General features: G+C 63.8%; 5 protein-coding genes across 5 annotated transcripts in view; 1 reads left to right on the top strand and 4 right to left on the bottom strand.

The window, feature by feature from the left end:
* Positions 1 to 2,305, bottom strand: part of CHLRE_06g273413v5 (uncharacterized protein) — a 7,392-nt gene extending 5,087 nt beyond the window's left edge. The window contains exons 1-7 of the mRNA XM_043062977.1: positions 2,165 to 2,305; positions 2,038 to 2,077; positions 1,732 to 1,909; positions 1,497 to 1,553; positions 1,114 to 1,227; positions 566 to 776; positions 115 to 289 (exon numbers count right to left, since the gene is read on the bottom strand). Of these exons, the coding sequence (XP_042923683.1) occupies positions 115 to 289; positions 566 to 776; positions 1,114 to 1,227; positions 1,497 to 1,553; positions 1,732 to 1,909; positions 2,038 to 2,077; positions 2,165 to 2,211 (822 nt within the window). The 5' untranslated portion in view covers positions 2,212 to 2,305. The remainder of the gene's footprint in view (positions 1 to 114; positions 290 to 565; positions 777 to 1,113; positions 1,228 to 1,496; positions 1,554 to 1,731; positions 1,910 to 2,037; positions 2,078 to 2,164) is intronic.
* A 108-nt stretch (positions 2,306 to 2,413) lies between these two features.
* Positions 2,414 to 4,675, bottom strand: CHLRE_06g273400v5 (uncharacterized protein). Its single transcript, XM_043062976.1, has 3 exons — positions 4,305 to 4,675; positions 3,686 to 3,871; positions 2,414 to 3,335 (listed from the first exon to the last, which is right to left on the bottom strand). Exons 1-3 carry the CDS (start codon positions 4,449 to 4,451, stop codon positions 2,817 to 2,819), a joined length of 852 nt encoding a protein of 283 aa, XP_042923682.1. The 5' UTR covers positions 4,452 to 4,675; the 3' UTR covers positions 2,414 to 2,816.
* Positions 4,676 to 4,723: 48 nt separating this feature from the next.
* On the bottom strand, positions 4,724 to 7,185 carry CHLRE_06g273350v5 (uncharacterized protein). Its single transcript, XM_043062975.1, has 3 exons — positions 6,944 to 7,185; positions 6,403 to 6,768; positions 4,724 to 6,115 (listed from the first exon to the last, which is right to left on the bottom strand). Exons 1-3 carry the CDS (start codon positions 7,030 to 7,032, stop codon positions 5,791 to 5,793), a joined length of 780 nt encoding a protein of 259 aa, XP_042923681.1. The 5' UTR covers positions 7,033 to 7,185; the 3' UTR covers positions 4,724 to 5,790.
* A 100-nt stretch (positions 7,186 to 7,285) lies between these two features.
* On the top strand, positions 7,286 to 14,621 carry CHLRE_06g273300v5 (uncharacterized protein). Its single transcript, XM_043062974.1, has 14 exons — positions 7,286 to 7,697; positions 8,154 to 8,324; positions 8,676 to 8,759; positions 9,131 to 9,241; positions 9,786 to 9,917; positions 10,289 to 10,419; positions 10,717 to 10,877; positions 11,216 to 11,385; positions 11,733 to 11,902; positions 12,181 to 12,306; positions 12,619 to 12,814; positions 13,036 to 13,107; positions 13,469 to 13,615; positions 13,936 to 14,621. Exons 1-14 carry the CDS (start codon positions 7,356 to 7,358, stop codon positions 14,023 to 14,025), a joined length of 2,103 nt encoding a protein of 700 aa, XP_042923680.1. The 5' UTR covers positions 7,286 to 7,355; the 3' UTR covers positions 14,026 to 14,621.
* Positions 14,622 to 14,623: 2 nt separating this feature from the next.
* Positions 14,624 to 18,911, bottom strand: CHLRE_06g273250v5 (glycerol acyltransferase family protein). The gene is made up of 9 exons (XM_001696416.2): positions 18,656 to 18,911; positions 18,325 to 18,561; positions 18,079 to 18,180; positions 17,676 to 17,753; positions 17,200 to 17,385; positions 16,790 to 16,946; positions 16,296 to 16,449; positions 15,705 to 15,941; positions 14,624 to 15,338 (listed from the first exon to the last, which is right to left on the bottom strand). Exons 1-9 carry the CDS (start codon positions 18,793 to 18,795, stop codon positions 15,259 to 15,261), a joined length of 1,371 nt encoding a protein of 456 aa, XP_001696468.2. The 5' UTR covers positions 18,796 to 18,911; the 3' UTR covers positions 14,624 to 15,258.
* Positions 18,912 to 18,978: the final 67 nt, after the last annotated feature.

Raw genomic sequence — 18,978 nt, 5'->3', positions numbered from 1 at the left:
CCTCCCCCTCCTCCCTCCAACCCCGCCTCCCCCTCCCCCTCCCCTCCCCTCCCCTCCCCCTCCCCTCCCCCTCCCCTTCTCCCACCCCCACCCCCCTCCCACCGCTCCGCGCACCTTCATGCGCCGCGCCACCACCGCCAGGTCGGGCGGCGCCGCCTTCTCCGCCTCCACCTGCTGACCCGAGGGCAGCGTGAACACCGCGCCCTCGTCCAGGTGCAGGTCCAGCTCGCCGTCGCCGCCCTCCGCCATACTGGCGGCCTCGCGCTTGGCCAGCGCCGCCTGCTGCCGCCTGGAATGGGGGTTGGTTATGAAAGAGCGGGGGGGCAGAAGGTAAGGGAGAGAGAGAGGGGAGCAGAGGCAGGGTAGAGAGGTGCGGCGTGTCGGGTGGCGATGGACATTGGGACGAGGTTCGAGCGGAAGGAGCTGGCAGGCAAGGAGGCCAGCCCGATTGCGCTTGATCATTTGGCCTATCCGCAGCCCCATCACACACCCGTATACCTACGTCCGACGCCCACACACCTGCATTCCACACGCCACATCCCCGCCCACTTGCCCAGCAACTCACCGGAACTTGTCCAGCGCCGCCGCCTGCTGCTCCGCCTCCGTATACGGGTCGTTGTCATCGTCGTCATCGCTGTCCTCCTCCTCTCCCTCCTCTCCCTCCTCCTCCTCCTCGCCCTCGCCCTCGCCGCCCGCCGCCATCATCGCCTCCATCTCCTCCGTGTTCAGGCCCTCGCCGTCCTCATCCTCGTCGTCCTCGCCCTCGCCACCCTCACCTGTAGCGACATGACAGGGGGGAGCAGCGGGGGTCAAGGAGCGCGCCGGCCGCTGTCCCGGTGGTGAACTGGGGCGGAAACAGCTGCAGCTGCTGCAGCTGCCCTGGCGGAGGCAGGAGCGGCGGCCCCCATGGCTTCTGTGGGTGGTGGTGGCGCCGAATGCTCCTGCCTCGCCAGCCTTCCGGTGCACACGCCCCTCTGCAATCCACCGCATTCAGTTTGCATTCGCCCCTTGCCGCCCCCAAGCCCCAAGCTCCGTACTTGCACCCGCACGGCCGGACGGCCGCACGGCCGCACGGACGCACCCGAGCCCACAGTCCCACGTTCCCGTACCCACCATCGTCATCGCTGTCGTCGCCATCATCCACAAAGTCCTTGCCCTGCAGCAGCTCCGCGCCCTCATCGTCCTCATCGTCCTCATCGTCCTCATCCTCGCCGGCATCCTCATCCTCTGCCATGAATGGACGGGCGCACACGGCATTCAGCATGTCAGCAAGATGCGTGCTTGGCGTACCAACGCAGCAATGCGGAAACCCGCCGCCGCGTCAGCCTTGGGCCCGAAGGCTGCTTGCAGGGGCTAATGTAGCGCTGCGCGCGCATACACACATGTAGCCACGTTCAACCCATAAAACTGTCACGTCGTGACTTGCTGGACCCCGCCGCCGTGCACCCTGCAACCCGACGGCCTTCGGCCGCCGCGCTGCCGCCACTACCACTCACCGTCGCCCTCCCCCTCGCCGCTGAACTCATCGCCCATAATTCCGAGGTCATCAGAGCCTGTGGGTCGTGAGTGCGAGTGCAATATGGGTCACACGCGTGTGTAGTGCAGCAGCGCGCAGCACGGCAGCGCAGCGCAGCCGCACATCGCAGCACATAGTGCCCGCCACACCACAGTGACACGCGTGCCAAGCAGGCCCCCTGCCCCCCTCCCCCCATAAGAGCAGTGCCTGCTCACCCAGGCCGTCCTCCTCATCATCCTCGCCCTCCTCCTCCTCGTCCTCCTCCTCCGGCTCCGGCTGCTTGCGCTTCAGCTTTAGCCACTTGGCGTTGTGGTCGCTATAGCCCTTGTCGCCCTTCATAGGCTGGCCCTTCGCCGGCTGGACCTTTGCGCCCTTGCCAGCAGGAGCAGGAGCCTGTCGCGCAAAAGTAATGGATTTCTTTTTGGTTTACTGCACAGCCGTTCCCCGTCGCAGTCGTCGGTCCCATCTTCGGAACTAAGGCCCCAATTCGACATTGACTTAATATAACATGTCATTCTTGCCTTTTTGTTCGCCACGCCGTTTGAGGCCGCCGCTAGTTTGCTGTGGGGGCAAAGAAAGTTTACATTTGGCGGCTGAACCCGGCGAGCGGCATCCCGCAAATCATGAAGACATGCACAATTGTCCTACCCGATGGGCTTCTTGGCTGGCGGAGCAGCCGCCTTGGCCTTTGCCATGGCTAGTGTCTCGACTCCTGACCTTCCCGATGCTCCACGAGACGCGGTTCAACAGAACTGGGAGGAAAGGCGGATTTATCTAAACGATACAAGATTACACTACCAAATAGAACGGGTTCGCGGTTCGTTTGGGAATGAGGGGGCAGGCGGCATGGGCTGACACAGCGCCGGGGCGGCGGGCGGCAGGCACGATGGCGGCCAGGCGCTGTCAGTGCAAGACCGCCAAGAGCTCCAGCTCACAGCCACCGACAGCTCGCCTCTCAGCATCACCAAAGAACGCATACCAGCCAGTGCATAGTACCCCGCCTCCCTTGTCACCGCCGTCATCAACAATTCATCAGTCATCCTGCACGGCACGCTGCTGCAACCCTTTGCCGCAACCTCGCGGATAGGCCCAGCACCGCTCGCCGACCATACTTGTGCACCGTGACACGAGTCACAATGGACAATTGGACACACGTCACATGGAACTGGCCAAAGGCTCAACAGCTTTGGTGTCAAAGCCTCCCAGCCCTCCTGCGCGTCATGCATACAAGGGTACCCACACTCATGCATCCATGCAGCACCAGCACCTCCCGCAAACCCCACCTGTCCCCACGAGCTGCTCACGAGCTCACGTGCGGTGCCTCCAGCACAGCCGGTCGTCGCTTGGCCAGGCCACCCATCTCACCGCCCCTACCAGCTCCACCCTCCTCCTCCCCTTCACCTTCCTCACTCGCACCCGTCGTGCCCCCATGCTTCGCGCCGGCCACTCCCTTTCCAGCCCCTGCCTGCTGCGCCCCTGCCCCTGCTGCCGCAGCCCGCCGCTGCGCCCGTACCTCCAACAGGCTGTGTAGCTTAGCCGCGGTGGGCTTGCTGCTGAAGTAGCCTTGGACGGCCCCCAACACCACCAGAATCCCCCAGGACACCACGGCAGCCCACAGCTTAGCCTTTAATCCCACATACACCATGCAGCCCAACAGCATGGCGACCACGCTCGCGTTTGCAAGCAACACCGGCAAGCCGAAGGTGGCGATCAGGCCCATGCGCCGTACGACCACGTGCACCTCAGCCCCAGCGCCCGACATGATCTCGCCGTACGCGTGCACGCAGTACAGCAGCCCCATTCCGGACAGGGAGGTGGCCTGCAGCGCGGGGGAAAGGGAGGGAAGGCGAGTACGGGTGGGTACGGTAGGAGAGGGCCACAGCGGCTGTTTGGTTGGGTGGCGCCTAGTGGTGCTGGCTGCATGACAGCGGGGGGAGGCTCAGGGCAGGGCTGTGAGCAGCCGGTGGCGTGCAGGGGTGTGGGCTGGGCTGTGCCACCTGGCCGCCACCACATCGTGTTGCTTGACCTACGAAACGCATAATGGCCTCTCCCACGCCTCCGCGTGCCCGCCCTGCTCGGCTGCTTCCATACCCGCCCCGCTGCCGTTGCCGCTGGTGCCCTTGCGGCGGCGGCACCCATGCAACCAGCACCTCCTCAACGTCAGCTCACCAGCATCATGAGGATAAGGTAGATCTGCGCAAACGTCTGCGAGCTGCCGCGAAACAGGTTGGCGCCCTCATCGAATCCGTCCGTACTCGCGAACAGGCCGCTGACGCTGAGGGTCAGGACGAGCGCCGTCACCACTGCATCTGTGCCGTACAGCTGCCGGACAACCTCCGTCAGCTGGGCGGGCGTCTGAGAGGGTAGGTTGGGAGGGGCGTGTGTAGTGTGTGTGTGTGTGGGGGGGTGGGTGGGTGGGTGGGGGGGGGGGTCCTATTTGCCCAAGTCCAACGAAATAGGTCTCAGTAGTCAAGGAATCGTCGCAACCCAGAAGTGCAGTGCGAACAGGGGGCTGTCACAATATAAACGCAGACACACGCATGTGTGTGCGCGTCAGGGGGGATAGTCAACTCCGAGCCCCCACCAAGGCCCTGAATCAAAACAATCTTACAAACGGCCAGGGCGGCGGCAGGCAAAGTCCAGGCCCCGGCGGGTGCAACTTGAGGCCCCAGCTCCTCTAATCCTGGTCGCTCTTCATCCACTGTGTGGAACAAGGGCTAGTATGCAGTCACAATCCTCCCCAGCTCCCATCCCCAGCTCCCCTCCCCTGCCCTCCCCTGCCCCTCACCATGGTGTCCAGCATGAGGTCCATCTGCTCGTTGAGCGGCAGTTGGGCGCCGACAAGCAACGACTCCTTGCCACCGCCATTGCGACCTTCAACGCTAGCCGCTGGTGCTGCAGCAGCTTCCACGGGCGCCACCTTGCCGCCAGTCATTTTGGTGTGCGAGTTGACGCAGAGGCGTCAACCGAGTCGAGCCGGGACAGGCGTGGGAAGGGTGCGGGGCTGGGCAGCCCACAGGCCGGCTGACAGTATCTACAAATGCGTCAGCGGTTATCTTGATACACACAAGATGCTCGCTAGTGATGCATAATCCGTTTGCGCGGTGACCATGAAAGTGGCGAATGGCCGATGGCATGCACCGTAGTCCACCGTCTGACTGCGTCTGTCTCTGAGTATACCTATGACTGCAGTGAAAGGTGAAAGTACATGCACATGGACAGGGCGTTGTCGCACTCGACCAGTCCGCAGTGTTCGAATGTGTCTCAAACTCAAACAAATAACTGCATCACAGTTACAGTGCTGTGACATCAAACAGAACAGTATGCAAGTATGGCACGGCAATTACATGGCCAACCTCAATCACACATCATGTGCCCGCACTGGTGCCGCTCCCTGACCCCTAGCCACACTGCCACGCCTCTCCACACGCCCCAACTGGCCCATTCCACGTGCGACCGCTAAAACCGGAGTGGTCCGCAAAGAGGTTCTCATTCGTGCAGTGCACGGGGCGGGGCATCCGAACACCCGCAACACCTTGAGCAACACCACCCGCAGGGCGAAGGCCCGCCCATTTCCAATCCGCCCTCGCCTTTACACTTGCTGCGCACAAGCAGCTCATTCTAACCAGAATCGGCACTAGGGCCTCACTGTTACTGACTTATCTCCCTATCATCAGCCTGGTACCCAGGCAGCACCTACAGGCTACAGATGCGCATGGCACATAAACAACTACGCTACGGTATTCCGCAAGCTTTTATTGTTCTGTGCTGTCACACCTTGCTGGCTCACGTCACTCCTGACCATGCATAAAGCTTGGGCGTTCACATGTTTGACTTCAGATGTCCTGTTCACCCCAAGCGCGTTGGGCACGCTTCTCACACAGCTCATGCCCCTAGCAACGAACCAGTCAGTTCAACAGTCAACAAAAGCGGCCCGAATCGACAATCACTAAGTCAGTGCTGCTGTACAACGTACTGTACACCATGTCGGCACTTTACAAGTCCCCCATAGGGACACTCCTCCAACCTGGCTAATGCTGCTACGTGGCGTCCCACAACGCGCGGTCGGCACGACACTCATAACAGACCGCACTCGGACTGACCCTTGACGATGGCTCAGCCAACACAACGACAACAGCTCCTTGCACCAATGAAGTGATATTATACGTATGGGTAATCCGCCCAGTGCTGACATGCTATGCCGCGCATCCCTGCCCCAGGCCAATCTGCTCCCCAGCCGCCTCCTCGCCTGCTCCCTGGCCTGCTCCCTGCCCCTACCGCTGCTCCCGCTCCTTCCCTGCCAACGGCCGCGGTGGCCGCACCTGGAAGCTCAGGTCCGCGTGCCCCGGCACTCCGGGCAGCTCACACGTGTAGTGGTGCCGAAGCACGAACCCGTGCCGCTCGTACCACGCCGCATTGGTGGGCCCGCATGCCGCAAGGAACACCGCCCGCCCGGCCGCGTCGGCGTCAGCCAGGATGGCAGCGAGAAGCGCGCGGCCGTGGCCGCCGCTGCCGTGCTGGTGCCGCGGCCGCACGGCGATGAAGTCGACATTGATGACCTCGCCGTGCTGCTGGTATACCTCCAGCAGCAGCCGGTGCCTGTGTTAGTCACAAGAGCACCAGCGGAGAGGGTCGGTGCCTGTGGTGCGAATGTGTGTATGTGCGTATGTGCGTGTGTGGGGGGCGACACAGGCAGCGCAGCGGCCGGTGCGCAGATTGTATGTGTATACACTAAGACGATTTGGCACGATCGCTGACCAGCAACGAGACATGGCGTCAACTCCCGCGAAACCCAGAACGGCCACCAACAATCACAGCCCGCCAACCTAAGCACAACACTGCAGCACACCGCAAGCTACAGGCTACAGGCCTTGCCCCATACACACCACAGCTCGCCGCACGCCTCCCAGTCCGGCACGGCCTCCGCCCTCAGCATGGCCTCAGTGGCCGGCATGTTGAACGCGCCCACGTCCGGCCGCCACACGTAGGCCAGCGCCGCCGCGGCCGGCAGCTGCTGGGGCTGGAGCTGGGGCTGCTGCTGGGGCTGGTGCGGCTGGGACTGTTGGTATGAGTGGTGGCTGTTGCCGGCTGACGCCGTTGCTGCTTGGGGTGCCCGGTCAGGTATGACGTAGAGCGGCGGGTGCTGGGGGTTGGGCTTCAGCCCGTACAGGATTTCCTGGGCCATGGAGCGCCAGAAGGCGTGGCCGTGCGCCCCCGGGTCCTCCACGTACATGGGAGTATTGTGCATGGGGCTGCAGCGCGGGGAGGGCGGGTGTTGCACATGTGGTGTTGCACCAACGCCCCGTGCCCCGCCGGCTACTGTCTGCATGTGTTGCACACACACCCCGCTGGGACGGTCTCGTATTGTGGCTAGGGTTGCTTGTGCACGGTTCCCGGTGCTTGCCCTCACGCGTACAGCCCACTCACGCGAAAGCCTCTGCTATGACCTCGAGGCATCCGGCCACTTCAGTTTGGTTGGCCGCGTCATGGTCCAGCCGCTGTATGATGGGCTCCATTACCGTTTCTATTGTGCCTTTCTCTACAGGTGCGGTGCAGCAGTTTGGCTTGGCTGTTCCAGCACGTCGAGCGGCGTGTACACAAGATGGTGCAGAGTGACCGAGCAGCCCTCGCAGGCGGGTGACCCTCATGAGTTCAATTATCAAAATTGGACGAAGTACACGGGAATGCAGGTTCTTTGTGCTGAAGGCGTGGAAAAGCGGGCTGTCGGAATTGGGCGCACCAAAATGCACCATTCCTAGACCTCCCCGCCATCCAACTTCTTTCTCAGTAGTTACATCCATACGTTGGGAAGCCTTTAATGGCTGAATTGGTTGATAAGATGGCCGCTGCTTCCGTGGGACCCTCCCCTGTGGAGGAGCGTATGCCCTACTACAAAAAGCGTGTCGAGGTCTTTGAGAAGTTCCTTGAGCGTGAGCAGGCCAAGCTCGAGGCCGCGAAGGCCGCCAATGTGGCTATCAAGGTGATCATGCCCGACGGCAAGGAGCGCGCCGCGGTCCAGGGCGTGACCACTCCCATGGACATTGCTAAAGAGATCTCGGCCAGCCTGGCGAAGAAGGTGGTGGTCGCGGACGTGGACGGGCACGCATGGGACCTGGCCCGCCCGCTGGAGGGCGATTGTGCGCTTAAGCTATTCAGCTTTGACGACACCGAGGGCAAGGACGTAAGTATTGCCGGGGGTGATGACCTGGGGTTTTGCCAGGCGCTAGCAGATGCTAAGGGCTCGGGCACGGTGGGGAGGGGGGAAGGCACGGGTCCGGCGGCGACACGGGACCCGGGTCGACGCAGCGCGCGGGAGGCCAGGCGTGTGTGAACTCAAGGGAAGCTGTTGGTGACCCCACACGGCCGCAGCCAGGGATGCCTACCTTGGGCACTTGGGGAATAAAAGGGCGATGGCGGGAAAGGTGAAGCGTCCTTGAAGTTGTGTGGAGGGCGACGGACCATGGAGTGCCCAAAGATCCGTGTGCGCAACGTCAATCAGCCGCCCTCCCTGCCGCCTCCCGCCTGATCAGGACTTACACATCCGCCTTTGGGCCCTCCTTCTCAGCCCCCTTCTCTTCCTCCCTACCCTAACCCTCCCCACTCACCTCCCTCCCATCTCCCTCCCTCCCCACCACAGGCCTTCTGGCACTCCTCGGCCCATTTGCTGGGCCAGGCGCTGGAGCTGGAGTTCGGCGTGGACCTCACCATCGGCCCCGCGCTGGAGGAGGGCTTCTACTATGACTGCTTCATGGGCGACCGCACGCTGACGGAGGCGGACAAGGCGCGGCTGGAGAAGCGCATCGAGGGGGTGAGAGGAGGGCGGGAGCCGGGAGGGAGGAGTGGAGTGGGGTGGTGGTGGCGGGCGGGGACGGACGGACGGACGGAGGGAGGGAGGGAGGGAGGGAGGGAGGGGGGAGATTGCAAGGATGTTTGGAAAAGCGGTACCGGATGGGGGCCGGGGAGGGCAGAAGGGGGGGAGGGCAGAACTGGGGAGGGTTGCAGGCGACGCGGAAGGCGCGTCCGCACGTGCGGCTACAGTGTAAGACTATAAGCACGGTCCCACGGGTCGGGGCAGCACCGCCACGTCGTCTGTCTATTTCGGCTGTTTACCTTGCCTGACGTGTCCAAACTCCGAACCCACATCGTGACACACATGCAGTCGGTGAAGGAGAGCCAGAAGTTCCAGCGCGTGGTGGTGACGCGCGAGGAGGCGCTGTCCATGTTCGAGGAGAACAAGTTCAAGGTGTGGGGGATGGAGGGGAAGGGTAGCCGTTCATGGGGATTGGGAAAGTGGTGATGAATGGAGGACGGGGTTGGGTCGCTGCCGTCTGGCGGGGTTTGGCACCGAGGGCAGGACGCGTGTGGTGGTTGGTGGCAGTGGGACGGTGCGGCTGGGCGGAGAGGCGTAAAGCACGGATTGCGCATGGATGGCGCCGTCCGGAGCGGCGCGGGGACCGGCTTGCGGATGTGTGGGTTTGGAAAAGCAGGTCGTTTTCGTTTGTTGGGGCACAGCTCACGTCCTCACACAGCCCACCTCCGAACTCCATATTCCACTTGCTTGATCGGCGACGCGACACCTCTGCCTGCCCGCCTGCCGCCCCCTCCCACCCACAGATTGAGATCATCCAGGGCCTGCCGGCCGACGCCACCATCACCATCTACCGCGTGGGCCCCATGGTGGACCTGTGCTCGGGCCCCCACCTGCCCTCCACCAGTTACATGAAGGTGGGCGGCGCAGGGAGCGAGCAGGAGGGGGATGGCGGCAGCGGGATGGGTGAGGGCGAGCAGGGGAAGTGGAAGATGGCATGCGGGAGATGGTGAAGGGCGGACGGGAGGGATCGGGAGACCGGGTGGCGGACAAGGGATGGGGGAAACGCGACGGACAGGCGAGCGGGGATGCGGGGCAGCAGGCCATAGGGCGGCGGGGGTGGTGGGTGCAGCCGTCCATGGCGCACAGAAGAGATGAACTGAGGGGGTCCAGGGTGCGAATGCAGCTGCGCGTGTCCGCCGGCTTGGGAAGGAGCCCACAGGAAGCCAGGCGCAGAGGCCTAGCAGCAGCAACGCCGACGCCGGTGTCAGCACCTAGCTCGCACCCGCCGCGCACGTGCGCACCGCGCAGGCACTGACACATGGGGCAGCGCCACAGGGAATATTGTACGTCGCGTGTATCCAACACTTCACAGCCACCTTCCTCTGCCCCTGCATCTTCACGCCACATCCACCCAACCACGCCCTTACCCACGCGCGCGCACCCCCTCCCGCGCCGCAGGCCATCAGCGTGACGCAGATGTCGCGCGCCTTCTGGCGCGGCGACGTGAAGCGCGAGCCGCTGCAGCGCGTGTACGGCGTCACCTTCCCCGACAGCAAGCTGCTCAAGGACTACCAGCACCGCATGGAGGAGGTGGGCGCGGGGGAGGGGAGGGCGGGAGGAGCAGCAGGTGGGGCGGAAGAGGGGGAGGTGGCGAAGAGGAGATGGCCGGTGATGTGGGAGCACGCAGGGGGCCGGGTATGGTGCAAGGGCGCGGGGGCGGGACGACAAAGGCGCTGGGGGTGGGGTTGGGATAACGGGGCCAGTCCGGGACACTAGTCAGTACGAGAACCAAACTCGGAGTGCGCTGGACTGCTCAGCACGCTACCGGGGACACTGGGGGTGCCAGGGATGGAAGGGAAGGCGGCACATCGGACACGAGGAAGGCTTCGTCACGCTATCCTTAATAAGTGTCTACCACCACCACACCGACCCCGCCCACCCCACCCCCTGCCCACCCGCAGGCCAAGAAGCGCGACCACCGCGTGGTTGGCGTGCAGCAGGAGCTGTTCTTCTTCCACCCGCTGTCGCCCGGCTCCTGCTTCTTCCTGCCGCACGGCGCGCGCATCTACAACAACCTGGTGGGCTACATCCGGTGAGTGGTGCACTGGTGCGCCCCCGGGGGTGGGGGCCAGGGGAGTCCAAGCGCGAAGGGGTGAAGGAGGGGTTTGGTCGGTTCCAGCCCCGAGCTCGGGGCACTGGGGCCTATGGCCAGAGGGGGCGGGTCCCATACTCCCTTTCCTGGTAGGGACCTAGCGAGCTGTAGTGTCAAGTGGGTGTATCCGGCCCTGCCCCACTCTCTGCGCCGCTCCTTGCCCCACGCTCTGCCCCATTCCCTGCCCCCACTCCCTGCCCCCCCCCCCGCCTCCGGCCCCCGCCACCTCCCCCCCAGCGAGAAGTACTGGGAGTACGAGTACGAGGAGGTCATTACGCCCAACATCTACAACTTCGACCTGTGGAAGACCAGCGGGCACGCCGACCACTACCGCGAGAACATGTTCTCGTTCGACATCGAGAAGCAGGAGTTCGGCCTCAAGCCCATGAACTGCCCCGGTGAGGCGGCGGAGCAGAAGGAGGAGGGTCGGAATTATGAACGAACTTGAGGGGTAGCTGGGCAGTGGGGACGGACGTCTGTGGTAGGACCAAAGCGGCGGCATATTAGGGCCATGAACACGACAGGCCTTTGTGCCCACTTGCCACGCCGCCAGCCCGTGCGCTGCACGCTCCTGACCGGCTGGGCACCCTCTCACCCCACACCACCACCCTCCTCTATCCCCACCGACCACCACCACCACCACCCCCTGTCCCTGGCTACGCCTTCACGTCCTTAGTAATCATGAGTGTACCCCCACCACGCCCACCACCCCTCCTCTCCCCCTCTCACCCCCCAGGCCACTGCCTGATGTTCGCCAACCGCACCCGCTCCTACCGCGAGCTGCCGCTGCGCCTGGCGGACTTTGGCGTGCTGCACCGCAACGAGTACAGCGGCGCCCTGACCGGCCTGACGCGCGTGCGGCGCTTCCAGCAGGACGACGCACACATCTTCTGCCGCTCCGACCAGGTGGGCATGGGGGGGCGTCCGGGGGCTGTAGATGCCAGCCCAAACTTAACCGAACCCAATGCAATGGGGGATGTGGAGAGCGGGGGCTTAACTCTGAACCAATCCCGTAAGGAAACAGTAGCGCTGCAAGGAGAAGCTGCAGCCGGGGCGTGTGTGGGGGGGGGGGGGCTTGAGGAGGCGGGCAGGCGGGGGCGGAGCGTGATTGAATCCGTTTTGGGCTTGTGGCTGCGTCATTATGGCCCCAACCGTCTTCTGACTACCCACGCCTGGACCGCCCCTCCACCCAACCCCACCCGCTCCCCTTGCCCTGCCGCTGCCCTGCCCTGCCGCTGCCCCTGCCCCTGCAGGTGATGGCCGAGGTGCAGGGCTTCCTGAAGCTGCTGGGCGAGGTGTACGAGGTGTTTGGGCTGGACTGCACCATGGCTCTGTCCACGCGGCCCGAGGGCTACCTGGGCGACATCGAGCTGTGGAACAAGGCGGAGCAGGCGCTCACGGACGCGCTCAACTCCACCGGAAAGTGAGTGAAGCAGCGGCGGCTGCGGGGGCGGTATGGGTGGGTGGGATGCCAGAGGCGGGGCGCGAACTAGGGCGTCGGGTGGGGTGGGGCGCCAGGCAGGGTGCCAGGCGGGATTTGGCGTGTGTAGGGCGGGTGGAAAGGGCGGGGCTGCGGGGCAATCGCGGCTGCGGTCAGGGGTTGCTTCACCCGCGCACTTTACATTCCTCCATCCGCCAACCCTCTCACCAGCTCACTCCATCACCCAGTCACCCTCCCAAACCCCTCCCAACCCTCCCTAGGGCGTGGGTGCTTAACCCCGGCGACGGCGCCTTCTACGGCCCCAAGATCGACATCACCGTGTACGACGCCCTGCGCCGCAAGTTCCAGTGCGCCACCGTGCAGCTGGACTTCCAGCTGCCCATCCGGTGAGGCGGGAGGGGAGCGGAGGGCAGCGAGGCGGCAGGCGGGGGGATTGCATTCACGGTTAGTTGAGGAAGTGGTACGGGGAGGGGCTGAGCGAGGGGAGGGGTAGCACCGCGGGAGCGACTGGGCGTGCCGGCGCTGCCGGGTCAAGTCCGGCCGAAATGCCCGCGACTTTTGGCTCCGACGGGATACCTCACCAGTCGCCCCGCACCCGGCCCCCCCGCCCCTCGGCAAGCACCACACACACTTATCCCGCCTCGCGCTCCCTCGCCTTGCCCCGGCAATTGTGAATGTAATGTAACCCCCGCGCACAGCTTCGGCCTGGAGTACGCCAGCGAGGCCGGCACCCTGGAGCGGCCCGTGATCGTGCACCGCGCCGTGCTGGGCAGCGTGGAGCGCATGTTCGCCATCCTCACCGAGCACTTCGCCGGCAAGTGGCCCTTCTGGCTCAACCCGCGCCAGGTCATGGTGGTGCCCATCTCCGAGAACAGCGTGGAGTACGCGTTCACGGTGGGGCCGTACGGGGAAGGTGGCGTGGTGGCGGGGGCCGGAGCGGAGCGGGGGGGTGGCGTTGGGTGGGGCGGGTGGCTGGGTGGGGGCAGGCATGATTACATGACAGCAACGGGGGTTGGCGGCCCGGGGGTTGCATGCGAGTGCCGTAGCGCTGGCGTGCTCAAGAGGTCTGACGATACCTTACTCGTGTGTGTGTGTGTGTGTCTCGCCCTGTGCAGGTGCGCAAGGAGCTGCGCAGCGCGGGCCTGCACTGCGACGTGGACTCCACCGACCGCAAGATGCAGAAGAAGGTGCGCGCGGCGGCCTGTGAGGGGAGAGGTGGCGGGCCTGGGGCCTTCATCGGGCAGGTGGCTTGCCCGCGGCGCGTCGTCCTGTCCTGCGGCCATCTGTGTTCCGTTGCCACTGCGTGCCTGGTAACACTGGCCTGCCCCACTCCTGTCCGCCCGCCTCCCGCCACCAAGCCTGTCATACCCCGTGACTCGTTCCCCCTTCACCTCGTGACGCTTCACCCAAAACCATTGCACCCGCCCCTCATCCGCACCCGCTCCTCATCCGCACCCGCCCCTCATGCGCACCCGCCCCTCATCCGCGCCCGCCCCTCACCCGCGCCCGCCCCTCACCCGCGCCCGCCCCTCACCCGCCCCCCCTCAGGTGCGCGAGGCGCAGCTGGCGCAGTACAACTACATCCTGGTGGTGGGCGAGGCGGAGAAGACGGCGCAGACAGTCAACGTGCGCACGCGCGACAACGTGGTGCACGGCATGTTCAAGCTGTCGGACGTGCGCGAGCTCATGGTGCTGGTGAGTGGGGGTCGCGGGTTAGGAGGGGAGGGGCTGGGGGGGGTGAGACGGAGGGCGTGGGTGGAGGGTGCATTTCATTCCAATCCCAAATGGACCGCGGGAGGGAGGGGGAGGGAGGGCGTGGGCGGCGGAGAGGGGGCGTGCAGGAGGTGGCTGGGTGACAGGGCGGCGAGGGAAGAGGATGCAGAGCTGTGAAACTTTGGCCTATAGGGTCGGCAGGAGTGTCCAACATTGCCTCAAGTCAACTCCAAAGGTTCTGGTGTTGATCAAAGCTATCAACTCACCAGCCCCTTTCCTCCACTCCACTTGATGCTTCACAGGAGCGCAACACACGCAGCCGCGACTCGGCCCTCAGCGGCAAGGGCCAGAAGCCGGCGGAGGGCGACGGCGCGGCGGAGGCCGACGCGTAAAGCGTAGGCGGCACTTGAGCGCAGGGATGCGGGGTTCGCGCCTGCTAGGGTTGGGGCATGACCACATGAGGCGTGAGGTGCGCGCGTGTTGCGGATGGTGTGCGGGGATGGATGGGCGTCGAAGCCCATGCCGCCGGTCTTGGGAAGGATTGGCCGATCAGGAGGACGAGGACGAAGACAAGGAGGACTTAATGCAGCAGGCTTTGGTGGATGGCAGGAGTTTTCTTATTGCGCGGGCTTCCGTGTAGGTGGTGAGGATAAACACAGCAGGGCCCAACACGTTCCTGTTGCGCGCACGAAGGCCGAACATTACGGCGGCGCTGCGAGAGCAAGGAATGGAGGTCTGGATGTGGCGCGTACTGCAGCGGCGGGCTGGGCGGCAGCAGCATCACACGCGGCAGGATGATGGGCTCGATGCAGTTCGGGGGACTGCAGGATGGGGCGAAGGGGTCGGCGGCTGCTCGTTATGACTTACGACCATTCGAAGGATAGGCGCGCGCGAGTGCTGTACAGGGGTGCGTGCTGGTGAGCAAGTGGTCATGACTCATTCGTGCATGACTGCAACATCACGCGTGTGGCTTGAGCCTTGGGCACTTCTCGCGTTGTCATACCGTTTCAAACGAGGTGGTCCCACGTTGCGTCACAGTTGGCAACTGAGCGTCTCAGCGACACATCAAGCACCGTGCTCGATGGAAATCCTTCCTCCAACTCTCCAAGCCCCGTAACAAACGTTGCCATTTCAACCTTCACATCCTCTTCAACCTTCATGTCTGCACAGCATCCAGCCAAACAACTGAACTAGCGCTGAATCGAGAACACCCCTGCCGTATGATCATATGTCAGCCCGTCATGTCAACACCCGCTGCTGGGCAAGCTATGGCTCCGTCACACGCCCATGCACAGTCAGTGACAATGCTTGCGCTGCCACGCCCTCGACACGTGCCCGACTTCCGCGGCAAGAGTCCAGCTTAATGATGTTATGAGACTTCTGATGCCTACTACATGATTGGCCCCGTAGCAACCCCAGCAGCACCCCCAGCAGCACCGCGCCAAAACGAACCCAAGATTCCCATCCGACCCAGATCGACCCACAACCCTTTCCCGGGACCCTCACCCGAATACTACAATACATTGATATTACGGCAGCCGCTGCCATGCCCACATTCCTCGGCACTCGCTCGGCACACGACGCGGGGCGAGAGGCTTCCGAGACCCTCTCCGTGCTGCCTTCCCTCACTGCGGGTGCACCTGCGCGCCTGCCGCCACCTTCTTCCAGCCGGTGGGCTCTTCTGAGCCGCTCTTGTCCGCCACACCTGCGGTACCCACCACGACAGTAACCACAACAGGATCGAGCACTTATTAATGTGCAGCCGCACGCGAGGGATACGCAACATACACATGCAGACACACCAGGCCCTTTGTGAGTTGTCAGTCAGCTTTCCACAGCCGGACATGACACCGCCACACCACGACGGCACCGGGCGCCCCCTCACTACCTGACATGGCATTGCCCCCCGTCACTTCACTTCGTCAGTGCCGTTTCCGACGATGCCTATACACGTCAACACATGCGTCCCTCCCAGTCCCCAGCTCCGAAGTCCCTGCCCCCAAACACCCAAGGCCACAAGCCTCACGCCCTCACTGCTCCTTCTTCCCCTCACTCGCGTTGCCCTGCTCGCCTTTCGCAGCCTTCTCTCCGCCTCCTGCCGCTGCCGCCGCCGCCGGCTGCTGCACCTGCTTTCCCAGATATCCACGCAGCACGTCCGCAAGCACGCGGCGCCGCTTCTCGATAAGCCCCGGGTTCTTCTCTCCTAGGTTGTAGTATTTGAGGTAGCCGTCCCAGGGCACAATGCGCAGGTTGGCATACTTGGCAATCATCGCCTGCACCCGCCCCGCGAACTCCTGCGGCGTCTCGCCTGCGTGCACAGTTGGGTTGGGGGCGGTGGAGGCGAGTGGAGAGGCGGCTAGCGACCGTGGCGTTTGCCCGGTGCCAGTGATCCGGCGAAAGCTGGCTAGGACCGGTAGGCATGGCGTGCAGCGAGCAAAGCGCGGGACAACCGCAAGTGCTTTAAGTCCTTTCCCCCATGCTCCCTACTGCTCGCGCCTCCGCTCATCCTGCTTTCCCGCCGCCTACCCCTTACCACCTTCACCCTCGTCCTGCCCCTCTTCCTCACCCCCTCCCCCTCCCCACGTCTCCCCTCGTCTCCCCTTCCTCCTCCTCCCCACCTCCTTCCCTTCCTCCTCGCCATCCCCCTCCCGCCCACACGCACCCTCCCGCAGCGCCTGCGGCTCCAGGAAGTAGATGTCGCACACCAGAGCCCAGCTGGTCAGCAGGCGGAACAGGTGCTTGCCGAACGACTCGCGGCGGCTGTTCCAGAAGGCGTCCACAAAGATCTTGTTGTACTTGATGGCCACAGGGCACACCTGCGGGCGCACACACCGGGGAACAAGAAATTGATGCCGTGTGCCAGGGTGCGGTGTCAGGGAGGCGGCTGGTCGCATATGCCCTTGGATTGCAAGGGTACTCATCCGCGGGATGCCCCACACGGCACCGCGGCTCTCACCCTCACGGCGTCAAGAGCACAGCGAGCCTCCCACCCTTGTCCCATCAAGACGTTGCCGGTCCACCATCCCTTAACCCATCACGCCTGACACAAGCTTCATCCCTCCTGCTGCGCCCTTCCCTCCTACACACGCACACATATACACAGACGCACACGTTTTCCTTGTGCTCTTTAACACACGCACACGCATACATACGCACCGTGGCGCCGATGTCGAACGCGCCACGTTTAAACATGACCGTGTACTCGTTGTTGACGCAGGTGCCCTCGGGGAAGATGAGCAGCGGGATGCCGTCCGGGTTGTTCACGTGCTCGCGCATGCGCGTCGCCACCACTGCGCGGTCGTTCACCTCCGTCCTGTGACAGCGCGCGGCGGCATGCGGTGCGGCGGCTGTTTCAGGAAAGCACCTGGCGGCCCGATGCGTGAAAAGGAGAGGTGTGCAAGGTGGTGCAAGGCGGCTGGGGCAGCGCAGCCCCCAACGCCTTTCCTTGCCATATCTCCCACGCTGACCCCGTTCTTGACCCGGTACGCCCTCGCGCCCCGCGACAGTCCTTCCGCCTCTTCATCGACCCTTGCTCCCACAGCCCTGCTCCTCACGTCCCCGCACACCTGTTGAACCACAGGCAGCCCAGCGAGGACAGGATGCGCTTCTGCAGGAACGCGATCCAGCCGTGGTGCAGCTGCATGATGACGGCGAAGGGGCTGTAGCTACACAGCACCACGTAGTCAATCATGGAGGTGTGGTTGGACACCCAGATGCGGTTGGGGCCGGGCGTGGGCTTGGGGCCGTGGTACCTGCGGAACGGGGGCAGCACAGCGAGGTGGGGAGCCGGGGAGGCGGGGGGTGGGGGGCGGGGGGGCGTTACATTCATGACCAGTTAAGAAGTGAAGTTTGTGGTCAGGCACAGCGGTACAGCAGGCGTGGAGGGCAGCCGAGGTCGGTGCAATTGCTCGTAACCTGACATGCTGCGAGAGCCCAACAAGCTGGATCCTGCCGACGAACCCGCACGTGACAGCACCCGCGCTGTCACGCACAAGTCGCCTCCCCATGGCCGCTTACTGCCGCGGCCTACTCACGGTCGCACCTGATCACCCCGTGCCACGCCGCCACCCAGGCGCAGCACATCCACTGCACCAGCTTGCGCTGAATCGCCATCTTCCGTCTGCATGTGCATGTGCATGATGGCATGTGTGTTCACGGTCAGATGGGACTGCTACAGCCCTATACCCCAGGCTCGCGCCCGTCCATGTGCCGTCGTCGTAGAAGTACGCACAGGCCACACGCGACACATCTTGAAAACCCTGCCACACCACATGCGCTGATCCCATTCCTGCTGCCTGACCCTGTCAGCCCTGATCATGTCTGCGGCCCTCGTCAGCACTCCCAGCTGGCATGGCGCCACCCCCGGCATGGCGCCAACACCAACCACATGGCTGAAACCCGACCGATACAGACACGCACGGGCACACGGGCACGCGGGCACACACCTGCCGCGCGGCAGTGAGATGTCGAACACCAGGAACAAGAGGATGAGAGTGTTGAAGGCAATCATGAGCAGTGTTAGCCGCACCGGGAACAGGATGAAATACCTGTGCGTGATGAGCATGAGCTGTCAAAAAGATCGCGCCGGGTTCCCTCAATGACACGACGCAACTCCTGCAGATCAACCGCCCGCACACGGCGTGCCAACCCACACGTGGTGCCTTCCGTCCCTCCTGCGCCCCAGCGCTTACCGGACCAGCACGCCCACCACCCAGATGGGGAACAGGTAGATGTTCCAGTTCCAGGGCTCCGGGCGCGTGCTGGTAAAGCACTTGTTGAAGGAGTCGTCCACCATCGCCGACACGCCGTCCGTGAGCACATTGCTGATGTTCAGCACGTCGTCTACCAGCGACGTTTTCGACAACCGCTGATCCTCCGCATCCGCGTACAGCTGGTCGATTTCCGCGTTGTCCTTGGTCGGCCCCTCCCTTGTATGAAGCAGTGCACAAAATATACAGGTCTGAGCGGGGCCTGCACTGTGCGGTGCCGACTAGTTCATACGCGTTGAGAACCGCCTCTTACCTTGTCACCAGTGCTGGTTCCTGGTCCTTGTCAGCGCTTACAGAAGCAACGTTCCGCAAACCGGGAAGGTTTGCCGCAGGACGGGCCGATAGCGAGTTCCTCCGGTTCGTCCCGTCAGGAGCACGAGATGTTTCTACCATGTTGACTACTTTCGCCGGGGCGGGTAGACCCGGCCCGGCAGAGAATCGTGCAGCACAGGTTGCAGAAACGCAGCTGTCCGTCAAACAGGACTTGTTTAGGGGATCTACACCACCAGTACCTACTTTGTGACACAAACAGGTAGGTTTTCGCCTGTGCTCTTGCATGACGGAAAGCATGATGGA

Source organism: Chlamydomonas reinhardtii, chromosome 6 (genome assembly GCF_000002595.2).
Source record: "Chlamydomonas reinhardtii strain CC-503 cw92 mt+ chromosome 6, whole genome shotgun sequence".
Lineage (NCBI taxonomy): Eukaryota > Viridiplantae > Chlorophyta > Chlorophyceae > Chlamydomonadales > Chlamydomonadaceae > Chlamydomonas > Chlamydomonas reinhardtii.
Note: the sequence above shows the minus strand (reverse complement) of the source record. Positions and strands in the feature narration are given on the sequence as shown.

What these genes read in the sequence shown, in the direction of transcription:
- CHLRE_06g273350v5 (XM_043062975.1), bottom strand. Translation starts at nt 7,032, where the DNA reads ATGGAGCCCATCATACAGCGGCTGGACCATGACGCGGCCAACCAAACT. An exon ending in GTCATAGCAGAGGCTTTCGC is followed by an intron (nt 6,769 to 6,943) that starts GTGAGTGGGCTG and finishes CCCGCGCTGCAG; the next exon opens with CCCCATGCACAATACTCCCA. An exon ending in GAGGCGTGCGGCGAGCTGTG is followed by an intron (nt 6,116 to 6,402) that starts GTGTGTATGGGG and finishes TGACTAACACAG; the next exon opens with GCACCGGCTGCTGCTGGAGG.
- CHLRE_06g273300v5 (XM_043062974.1), top strand. Translation starts at nt 7,356, where the DNA reads ATGGCCGCTGCTTCCGTGGGACCCTCCCCTGTGGAGGAGCGTATGCCC. An exon ending in ACCAGCACCGCATGGAGGAG is followed by an intron (nt 9,918 to 10,288) that starts GTGGGCGCGGGG and finishes GCCCACCCGCAG; the next exon opens with GCCAAGAAGCGCGACCACCG. An exon ending in TCTTCTGCCGCTCCGACCAG is followed by an intron (nt 11,386 to 11,732) that starts GTGGGCATGGGG and finishes CTGCCCCTGCAG; the next exon opens with GTGATGGCCGAGGTGCAGGG.
- CHLRE_06g273250v5 (XM_001696416.2), bottom strand. Translation starts at nt 18,795, where the DNA reads ATGGTAGAAACATCTCGTGCTCCTGACGGGACGAACCGGAGGAACTCG. An exon ending in GCGTGGCACGGGGTGATCAG is followed by an intron (nt 17,386 to 17,675) that starts GTGCGACCGTGA and finishes CCCGTTCCGCAG; the next exon opens with GTACCACGGCCCCAAGCCCA. An exon ending in CGTTCGACATCGGCGCCACG is followed by an intron (nt 16,450 to 16,789) that starts GTGCGTATGTAT and finishes GTGCGCCCGCAG; the next exon opens with GTGTGCCCTGTGGCCATCAA.
- CHLRE_06g273400v5 (XM_043062976.1), bottom strand. Translation starts at nt 4,451, where the DNA reads ATGACTGGCGGCAAGGTGGCGCCCGTGGAAGCTGCTGCAGCACCAGCG. An exon ending in ACCTCATGCTGGACACCATG is followed by an intron (nt 3,872 to 4,304) that starts GTGAGGGGCAGG and finishes CTACCCTCTCAG; the next exon opens with ACGCCCGCCCAGCTGACGGA. An exon ending in ACCTTATCCTCATGATGCTG is followed by an intron (nt 3,336 to 3,685) that starts GTGAGCTGACGT and finishes CCCGCGCTGCAG; the next exon opens with GCCACCTCCCTGTCCGGAAT.